The 10,751-nt window shown below is 41.7% G+C and overlaps 1 protein-coding gene across 1 annotated transcript in view; it reads right to left on the bottom strand.

Moving 5' to 3' along the window:
* Window positions 1-10,751, bottom strand: part of LOC111976559 (plexin-D1-like) — a 99,600-nt gene that overhangs the window by 2,022 nt on the left and 86,827 nt on the right. Inside the window, 2 exon segments of the mRNA XM_024005477.2 lie at window positions 2,166-2,270; window positions 3,798-3,910. Coding sequence (XP_023861245.2) covers window positions 2,166-2,270; window positions 3,798-3,910 — 218 coding nt within the window.

The raw sequence follows: 10,751 nt of genomic DNA, 5'->3' as shown, positions 1-10,751 counted from the left end.
TTTTCTCTGTATGAGGTGGATTTATGAGGTGGATTTGGATTAGCGAGGAGCCTGATTGAACAGCGCCCGGTTTCCCTATAACGTGTTTTAACGATGCATCTTTCCTGCAACTGCCGAAAATGTAACATACGTTTCCCAAAACACCATGCAGAGAGAACGTGCGCTAAGTGCGTTGTTGAGGCATGTGCTGATACTGATAGGATCGAAAGAAAGGCACCGCTGCTGTTTGAATCAATTGCAAGGACATTGGCAACTTTGTATTTGTAGTCAACTTTGTTCTGAAGTTATCGGTGGTTCCAAAGAGGCGGAATAACAATGTGATTTTATGTTTAGCGGAAATCTTCTGTGTATAAAGTGCCGCGGTAGGGCAAAAAAGCATCTATCGATGTACTTAGCTGTTCGAGTGGCAGGCGTTAGATTATGAGGGTTTTCAAGGGCAACATTAATAACGATGGTTTTGGGAAACAGCTTGGAGATTTAACGATGCGCCTACAAAGTTTCTAACGATGACTTAGCTTAAGATGCTTTTGGTAAACTGGGCCTGATTGGTTCAATACACATAACTCTCTCTTTTCTCTCTCCTTTCCAACTTTCTCTCTCTCTTTCTCTAGGAACGAGGAGGTAGAGGAAGAGAATGGAGGCGCTCCAGGTAGAGGAGAGCAGAATGGATAATGGAACACTTCAGGGGGTTAACTCTATACCTGTCTCTTATACACATCTAGATGTGTATAAGAGACAGCCCTGAGACTAAGCAAAAGTTCAGGGCCCAGTTTACCAAAAGCATCTTAAGGCTAAGTCATCGTTAGAAACTTTGTAGGCGCATCGTTAAATCTCCAAGCTGTTTCCCAAAACCATCGTTATTAATGTTGCCCTTGAAAACCCTCATAATCTAACGCCTGCCACTCGAACAGCTAAGTACATCGATAGATGCTTTTTTGCCCTACCGCGGCACTTTATACACAGAAGATTTCCGCTAAACATAAAATCACATTGTTTATCCGCCTCTTTGGAACCACCGATAACTTCAGAACAAAGTTGACTACAAATACAAAGTTGCCAATGTCCTTGCAATTGATTCAAACAGCAGCGTTGCCTTTCTTTCGATCCTATCAGTATCAGCACATGCCTCAACAACGCACTTAGCGCACGTTCTCTCTGCATGGTGTTTTGGGAAACGTATGTTACATTTTCGGCAGTTGCAGGAAAGATGCATCGTTAAAACACGTTATAGGGAAACCGGGCGCTGTTCAATCAGGCTCCTCGCTAATCCAAATCCACCTCATAAATCCACCTCATACCAGAGTATGACCACTAAAACTCATTATCGCTTTCCACCTCAGAGCTTTTCACCGGCTTTCTCATAACATCATCACAGTCCCCAGGTGCTTTCTAGTACTGTCTTCTAAACACTCTTAGCCTAGTTAATGCGGATGTATCCTGTCTAACGGTGCACCTAAGCAGTGCTCTGATGAAGTCTTCCCTCTGGACTGCAGCCATATGCTCCTGTTTCCACAGTGACAGAAGGAGAGCAGGGGTGTCCATTAAGATAAATGGCCGCCTGTGAGATTTGGTCGCTGTGACCTGGAAAACACTTCCCTGGAAAATAGTGAGGATCTGAAACACTTTATCACCCTTAGACAGGCTCCCCTGGCTGTCGACCCAAAACCATGCATTGTTGCAATAGTAGAGCTCACACACACACACACACACGGCCGTTGGCATGGTTATGGTAGAATGAGTGCTGTGCCATCATCATCATGGAGACGGTGGGAAGTGTGTCAACAACCTGCCAGTGTTTGGGTGGGCTGGGATAGTGTTTGACAACGTAAAAACTCTCTGAATCATATGAACTGGCAGCTGGTGAATGGGCATTAGAATGCAATGCATACACACGTCTGCACAGTTAGACACATACACGCACGCACGCACGCACCCACCCATGCACACACACACTCATTAAGGCACGCACGCAAGCACATACACATGGTTGTGCTTTCCTTCTATAGTTACTCCTAATCAACAGCCTCACCGTGGAGACTTAATCATCTTCAGTGTGACCCAGTTGTGAATCAAAGGAACGAGGAGGTAGAGGAAGAGAATGGAGGCGCTCCAGGTAGAGGAGAGCAGAATGGATAATGGAACACTTCAGGGGGTTAACTCTATACCTGCCAGTCTTGCAGAAGGGGGTGTGTCTCAGGGAGGGCTCGTGGACCGAGGGCGTCGTTCTCATAGACGGGCTGGACCAGACTCCTCTCATAGTCCGAACACATCTGAGGTAAACATACAGAGAGACAGAACCATTACATCACGAAACGTATTTAGAGACAAACAGAGAAAGGGCCGGACACATCGACCATTGCTCTCATAGTCAGAGCCAACAGAGTCAAATAATTAAATGAGCTGTCCCACACACAAATACACACACTCAGTGTGAGTGTGTGTATGTGTGTGTTTCAGTGTGTGTCAATGGGATAGAGGGTTGAGACTGTGGTTTGCCCTTGTCTTGTGGCAGTTGATTGAACAGTATTGTGTTGCTGTATGTTTTTGGTCTCTGTAAACCTGAGTGGAGACAGTAACCTACTGAGGTAACGACGCAAGTGTTTATCCTGCATCAGTGTATGTGTGAGTGTGTGTGTGTGTGTGTGTGACTGTGTGTGTGAGTAGTGAAGTAACAACATAAGTTACTATGTTCCATCATAGCAGCTTTTCAACAGTATACCAGCTCTCATTTCCTTCACATCTAAAAAACACACTGTCCACCTCGACAAACTTATGCAGTTCTATCTGTGAACGAGTGTGTGTGCGTACAATAGACTGTGTGGGTGTTTGCAGGAGTCTGTGCTGATACTGTATGTGCATGGCTGTGTTTGAGTACGGATGGTTGTACAAAATAATGTGCATGCGAACGAAAGTGTGTGGGTGGGTTCACAAGTGTGTGCCGATGTGTGTGTAGCTCTGTGTGGGGTAAGTTTTTTGTGCGAGTGCCCAGCATTGTTCCTTGTCCTTGAAACTTCCAACTAGCTCTCACACTCTCACATCAGAATTAGACGTTCATGCATGTTTCTCAAAAGTCAAATTTCGAAGTCGTTGCAAACGTCAAATTTCGAAGAGTTTAAGGTTAGGTTTAGCCATTAACTCCTCCAAATGTTTAAGTTAAGGCATCAATGCCGAATGCTTAAGGTAAGGGTTAAAGTTTGGGTTGATCACTTCATTTGAACTTGCAACCTTTGGAATCAGAGGCAGGTGCTTATGCTCATCCGCCATCGCCTCCCAKAACACCCTAGCAAAACCTAAATCTACTTGAAGGTAACAGTGCTCACTGTTGCCCCTAGTGGCTGATCTCCACTTCAACTCCTGACGTCCTCAGACATGGATGAACGCCGAATACTGACTTGTATCATGGGTAACCTGGCTGGAAACGTCATGCTTGTGGTTTGAAACGTCATGCTTGTGGTTTGAAACTTCATGCCCGGTGTTAGAATACCAAACACACTGTTATGTCTGTCTGTATCTCTGTCTGTCTGGAAACAAAAAAATCTACACCTGTCCAACAGGATGGATAGCACATCAGAGAGGAGAATATTTTTTTTTACCTATAACGAATATATGTTCTTCTTAAGGGACTTAAACCACACCATGCTTGTCAAGTTTTGGGACGGTAATAACTTGGATACATTTAGACCTTTTCAATGTAAACTGTAGAAAATATTCTGATGGAAAATCTCCCTCTAATGGTTGTAGTAAGGTGATACCCACCTTGGGGGAAGAAGAGGTGTGTGTGTGATTAACTGACTCACCTTGGGGAAGAAGGTGCGTGTGACAAACTGTTTGTACTCCAGGAAGGGGATTCCCTGGCTGCGGTTCAGCTCCTTGGTCAGGTCTGTCATGTCTGTCTGTAGCTCTGCAAAGCCTGAAAGGACAACAGACGAATCACAGGACATTCACAGGACATTAAGTTACATACAGTTTAGAACACCTAAGACAACTCTCAGTCTCATCCCTGAACATAGGCCCAAAACCATGTATAAATGGTTTTCGAGAGCACCACTTTCTGCTCCATAACCGCTGCTAAGTGATAATTAACACTTCCGTGGTGTGCTGTTAATTTGTGATAGTTTTCACCACCAAGCAAGCGGCACCATGAAGACCAAGGAGCTCTCCAAACAGGTCAGGGACAAAGTTGTGGAGAAGTACAGATTTAGAGTTGGGTTATAAAAAAATATCAGAAACGTTGAACATCCCACGGAGCACCATTTAATCCATTATAAAAAAATGGAAAGAATATCGCACCACAACAAATCTGCCAAGAGAGGGCCGCCCACCAAAACTCACGGACCAGGCAAGGAGGGCATTAATCAGAGAAGCAACAAAGAGACCAAAGATAACCCTGAAGGAGCTGCAAAGCTCCACAGCGGAGATAGGAGTATCTGTCCATAGGACCACTTTTTAAGCTGTACACTCCACAGAGCTGGGCTTTACAGAAGAGTGGCCAGAAAAAAAGCCATCGCTTGGGCAGATATTGCTTGGGCAAATATCCCAGTGGTTAGATGTGCCAAGCTTATAAAGACATACCCCAAGAGACTTGCAGCTGTAATTGCTGTAAAAGGTGGCTCTACAAAGTATTGACTTTGAGGGGGTGAATAGTTATGCATGCTCAAGTTTTTTTTTTTTTTGTCTTATTTCTTGTTTGTTTCACAAGAAAAAAATATTTTGCATCTTCAAAGTGGTAGGCATATTGTGTAAATCAAATGATACAGACCCCCAAAAATCTATTTTAATTCCAAGTTGTAAGGCAACAAAATAGGAAAAATTCTAAGGGGGGTGAATACTTTTGCACGGCCTAATATGTAGGCCTAATAAAAAARGTCAAATGGTAGGCTAACCGCGTCTCTCTTGCTCTCTGTCTGGATCGATCTGAATTTTTGTCGTGTCCATTTTGAATGTGCTGAATGAATAGGCCTACCTTGTTGCAGCTCGTTTTAAAACTAGAGCTACTTAGAGAGTGTTAATAAGGGGTGCTGTTTCAACTTGGACATTTATCGTTCCCAAATTAAACTGCCTCGTACTCAATTCTTGCTCGTACAATATGCATATTATTATTACTATTGGATAGAAAACATCTCTAGTTTCTAAAACCGTTTGAATTATGTCTGTGGGTGAACCAGAACTCGTTCTGCAGCGAAATTCATGACAGGAACTGCGAAGGTCTGAAAACGAGGCTCTGTTCTCAGATCAGTTTAAAGCTCTGTATGTATCCTATGGGTCGACATGAACTGCACCCGCCTTCCCCTGGATGTCAGTAACCAATGAAAAGTGGAATGGAGTTTCTACGTAGTTCTCAGAGCTTATAAAAGGCCAAGGAACGAAGGGAGCTCTCTTTTCGACGTTCGTCATTGCGCAAAGCAAGACCTCAGGATGGCATTTTGAAACGCTCAGTTATCGACCTTAGATATATCCGTCTGTAATTTAATTCGATATAGGTGTTAGAACATCATAACGAAGTTATTTTAAACCGAGTTATATCAGTTTATGCGAGTATATTGCTATTTTCGGAATTTCTTAGTATTGCGTTTTGAACATTTGGGCATGTTGTGGCCACATAGCTATTGTTAGCTGCTAATTCCGAAGTTGAAGACGACGTTTTACAACCAAGCAACGATTCTTTTGGACAAAGGACCACTTGCCCAAGATTCTGATGGAAGCTCGTCCAAAAGTAAGAGCTATTTATGATGTTATTCCGTATTTATGTGGAAAAATGTAAACGCATTTTGGCCATTATTGCGGCACTAGTCTGGCTGTAACGCACACTGTATGTCTAGTAACGTTAATTTTAAAAATCTAACTCAGCGGTTGCATTAATAACTAATGCATCTTTCATTTGCTGTCCAACCTGTATTTTTTAGTCAAGTTTACGATTATTTATTGATTAGATTAGGTGCCTTTCCAAGATGGCGCCGGCCAGAATGCATGACCTGTTGCCACTGATCACATTGTATAACCACGATTTGTGCTGCTAAATATGGACATTTTCGAACAAACCTATATGCATTGTGTAATATGATGTTACAGGACTGTCATCTGATGAAGTATATCAAGGTTAGTCCAAAATTATATATCTTTTGCTGTATTGTTACGATCGCTAACCTGTGCTGCTGGTAAATTGCTTGTGTTTCTGGCTATTGTGCTAAGCTAATATAATGCTATATTGTGTTTTGGCTGTAAAACACTTAAAAATCTGACATATTGGCTGGATTCACAAGATGTTGGGCTTTCATTTGCTGTACGCTGTGTATTTTTCAGAAATGTTTTAAGATGAGTAATTAGGTATTTGACGTTGGTCTCTGTAATTATTCTGGCAGCTTCGGCACTATTTCAGATTGCAGCTGCAATGTAGAACTGTGATTTATACCTGAAATATGCACATTTTTCTAAAAAACATATGCTATAACATAAATATGTTATCAGACTGTCATCTTATGAAGTTGTTTCTTGGTTAGTGGCTATTTATATCTTTATTTGGTCGAATTAGTGATGGCTACTGATGGAGTAAAAAAACTGGTGAGTAAAAAAAAGTGGTGTCTTTTGCTAACGTGGTTAGCTAATAGATTTACATATTGTGTCTTCCCTGTAAAACATTTTAAAAATCAGAAATGATGGCTGGATTCACAAGATGTGTATCTTTCATCTGGTGTCTTGGACTTGTGATTTAAGGATATTTAGATGCTAGTATTTACTTGTGACGCTATGCTAGGCTATGCTAGTCAGCTTTTTTACTGTGGGGGGTGCTCCCGGATCCGGGTTTGGGAGGAATTAGAGGTTAATCATATAAGAACAAACATTATGAATTTACTGAACATAAATGTAATAATGTTTGTGTATAGTTCAAAAGTCAAAACTCATGTTGGTTTTCGTTATTATTGAAGGACAATGAGGTTCTTATAGACTTACACAAAACCACAAGGAATCAGTAGAAACCACATTTGTTTAAGCAAGCCAGCAATATCAACTATGGTTTTAAAAAGTCAGTATATGAGGCTGAATGAACTGTTTAGCTGCCAGACAAGGCTCCGCTGTATTCACTCCATGGTGCTGAAAGGAAAGCTCTGCTGTTGGGACAGCTTTATGTAGGCCCAAACAGTTTGTGGGCACTCTTTGGCACCATTATAGTGCAATTCATGTATTGTTTAGTGTTGTGTAGTGGCTTTGTTGGCATGCATCTAAACATTTTTGGGGAGTTTGCAAACCAAGATTTACATGCTAAAATCGCCACTGATCCTAGAGTAGAATTTTGTACTCACTTGAAAACAATAATGCAATTATTCATTGCATTGTGGTGTTGTAGGCTAGTCTATGTAGGATAATTGTATTGTCCCTAAAGGCGTACATCGTATTTTTATTGATGACACCAACAAACAACAAAATCAAAAACAAAAGCGCACAGTTCTGTCAGGAAAGAACACTAAACAGAAAACAAGATCCCACAAAACCCAAAAGGAAAATGACAACTTATATATGATCCCTAATCACAGACAACGATAGACAGCTGCCTCTGATTGGGAACCATACTCAGCAAAAAACACAAAGAAATAGAAAACATAGATTTTCCCACCCGAGTGACACCCTGACCTAACCAAACATAGAGAATAATAAGGATCTCTAAGGTCAGGGCGTGACAAGCTCAGTGTTTCATGTCTTCACTGTTCTTTCTTGCACAATGGATTCTTGTGGATTCATATTGAAAATGTATGCAGATTTGAATGCTTTTATATGTGGTATGATTGCTAGTTAGCCTATTGCAGATCTGGACAAATGTGACTTGTTTCAGGAAACTAGYCATATGTCGCGTGTCACTACTTCACAAGAGAGCCATTTGAACGTAAACTTTTTTTAATGCATTTTTTTGGGGCAGAAATGCATTCTGGAATATGTGAACTTTCATGTTTCTTAATAACAAACTTGTATGCCAACTGTAGATACAAATAAAATTGTTAAATTACGAGCCTAGTTGGTTTAGCCAGAGAAAAAGTCAGCAACCTTCCCCCTAGCCATGATTGTCTGAGATAATGAGTGGGCTGGACATGCCAAGAGATGGGTCGGATTGGTCTGCCATATAGCACGCGTCTGTCTATTTGAACTGGTCAGTATGTGTAGGTAATCCTGTCTAACGCGGCTTTTAATATATATATATATCGCGTAGTAGAACTGCATAAGTGTTGCTCTCCACTTTCTGGAGGACCGAGTTTTGAAATCAGTTTAATTAGAGTATGATAGCTAAGGAGATGGAGAAAACCCCTGCCTTCGGATTACATCTTCAAACTAAGGGCAACCATGGCATCCGTGACAGGGAGTAGCATCCATCCATGATGTATACGGGTAAGAAAGTCTAGCTAGCTACATTTTCAGATATTACACGTTTCWAATTTTGACAGAAAGTTGTTTCCATTTCAAGTTAAAGTGTATTGTTAGCTAGCTAGRTAACATTAGCTGGCTGGCTTGATAGCTAACGTTACATGTATGATCTTATTATTCGTATTTCAGTGCCATTTGCTTTGCTAGTTATAGCCTAATGTTAGCTAGCTAACATTGAACCTGGTTGGTTAGCTACCTGCAGATTCATGCAGGGTAGTAACGTTCTAAATTGGGATTATTGTTCATTGTTTACCTAGCTTGCAAAAGACTCTACTATGCAAGTAACCATTTCAATAGAATGTCACTGCGACAACTGTTGATAGACGTAGCTGGTAAAGCGCAGATAACGAACGCTCAACACCCGTTGAATATGTCCCGTGTCAGTAAACATTGGCAAAAAAGCGTAAATTGTTGCCAGCAGCACAGTTGCAATCACTCTGGATAACATAAAAATTGCCTAACCAGCTCTGCTAGGGTGAGTAAAATAGTCAGTAAGCTGTTCTCTCATTTGTGTCTGGAAGTAGCTAGTAAGCTAGCCAAAGTTAACCAGTTAGCTTGGGTTCTTGACTGCTGTTGTTAGGACAGAACGCTCGGGTCAACCCTTAAAGAGATCGGTGGGGCTAAAGCTTAAGAGGGTGTAAATGATGCAGAATGGGTGCAGACAAAGAAGATCTCTCCAGTAGGTACCAAGACATTCAAAGGTAATTTTCTCAAAAGTCAGGTTACAAGTTTATCAACTTTCAAAGCAGAATTACTTTTCCATTGTTCCTCAAATGCAGTGTATGATATACCATTTTGTAACTCTGTGTCTCTGCTTTTGTCCAATGTAAAAAACAATTTCAAATGTTGCTACTTAAGACTGAATCAAGGCGGTCGGTCACCAATGATCCACCTACCTCTATTCACTATGAATGGTGGATAGAGGGCAGGATAGACAGTTAGACTGGTAGACTATATTGTACTGTGGTATAGTAAACGTTAGCATGTGGAAAAGCGTAGTGCATAAGGGAAGTACCAAAACATCTTCATATAGGGGAGGCGCATGCAAGCAGATGAGGACAATTTGCTAGGATTGTCACGTATATTCCCTCTCCGGCGCTCTAGGTCACCAGGCTGCTCATTATTACGCACACCTGTGACTATCGTTACACACACCAGCGCCTCATCAGACTCATCTGGACTTCATCACCTTCCTGATTATCTTCTCTATATCTGTAACTCCCTTTGGTTCTTTCCCCAGGCGTTATTGTTTCTGTTCCAGTGTTCATGTCTGTACGGGCGCAGTGAACGCTGACACGGTCAACAGATGCAAGGTGTTTCCTCCGACACATTGGTGTGGCTAGCTTCCAGGTTAAGCGAGTAGTGTGTCAAGAAGCAGTGCGGCTTGGCGTGGTCGTGTTTTGGAGGATGCACGGCTCTCGWCCTTCGCCTCTCCCGAGTCCGTATTGGAGTTGCAGCGATGAGACAAGACTAACTACCAATTGGATACCACGAAATTGTGGAGAAAAAGGGGTAAAAGTAACGGGGGGGAAATGTCTGTATGCTACCTTTGTTTCTTGTTTTGTTCTATGTTCATTTAGTTATTAACTTCTTATGGCTGGGGGCAGTATTGAGTAGCTTGGATGAATAAGGTGCCCAGAGTAAACTGCCTGCTACTCAGGCCCAGAAGCTAAGATATGCATATTATTAGTGGATTTGGATAGAAAACACTCTGCAGTTTCTAAAACTGTTTGAATGATGTCTGTGAGTATAACAGAACTCATATGGCTGACAAAAAAAGTCCAACCAGGAAGTGGGAAATCTGAGGTTTGTAGTTTTTCAAGTCATTGCCTATCGAATATACAGTGTATATGGTGTCATATTGCACTTCCTAAGGCTTCCACTAGATGTCAACAGTCTTTAGAACCTTGTTTCAGGATTCTACTGTGAAGGATGAGGGAATGAGAGCTGTTTCAACCAGGTGTCTGGCAGAGTGCCATGAGCTCACTCAGGCYTGTCCCCGTGAGAGGTAGCTGCGTTCCTTCTCCTTTCTAAAGACAAAGGAATTCTCCGGTTGAAACATTATTGAAGATTTATGTTAAAAACATCCTAAAGATTGATTCTATACATCGTTTGACATGTTGCTGCGAACTGTAATGGAATATTTTGACTTTTCGTTTGGACTAAGTGTGCCTGCGCGTAGTGAATTTGGATTTTTTTAACTAAACGCGCAAACACCCGCAACATAAAGGAGGTATTTGGACATATTATGGACTTTATCGAACAAAACAAACATTTATTGTGGAACTGGGATTCCTGGGAGTGCATTCTGATGAAGATCATCAAAGGTAAGTGAATATTTT

This window comes from Salvelinus sp. IW2-2015, linkage group LG17 (genome assembly GCF_002910315.2).
Source record: "Salvelinus sp. IW2-2015 linkage group LG17, ASM291031v2, whole genome shotgun sequence".
Classification (NCBI taxonomy): Eukaryota; Metazoa; Chordata; class Actinopteri; order Salmoniformes; family Salmonidae; genus Salvelinus; species Salvelinus sp. IW2-2015.
The sequence above is the reverse complement of the archived record's forward strand: the minus strand, read 5'-3'. Positions and strand labels throughout refer to the sequence as shown.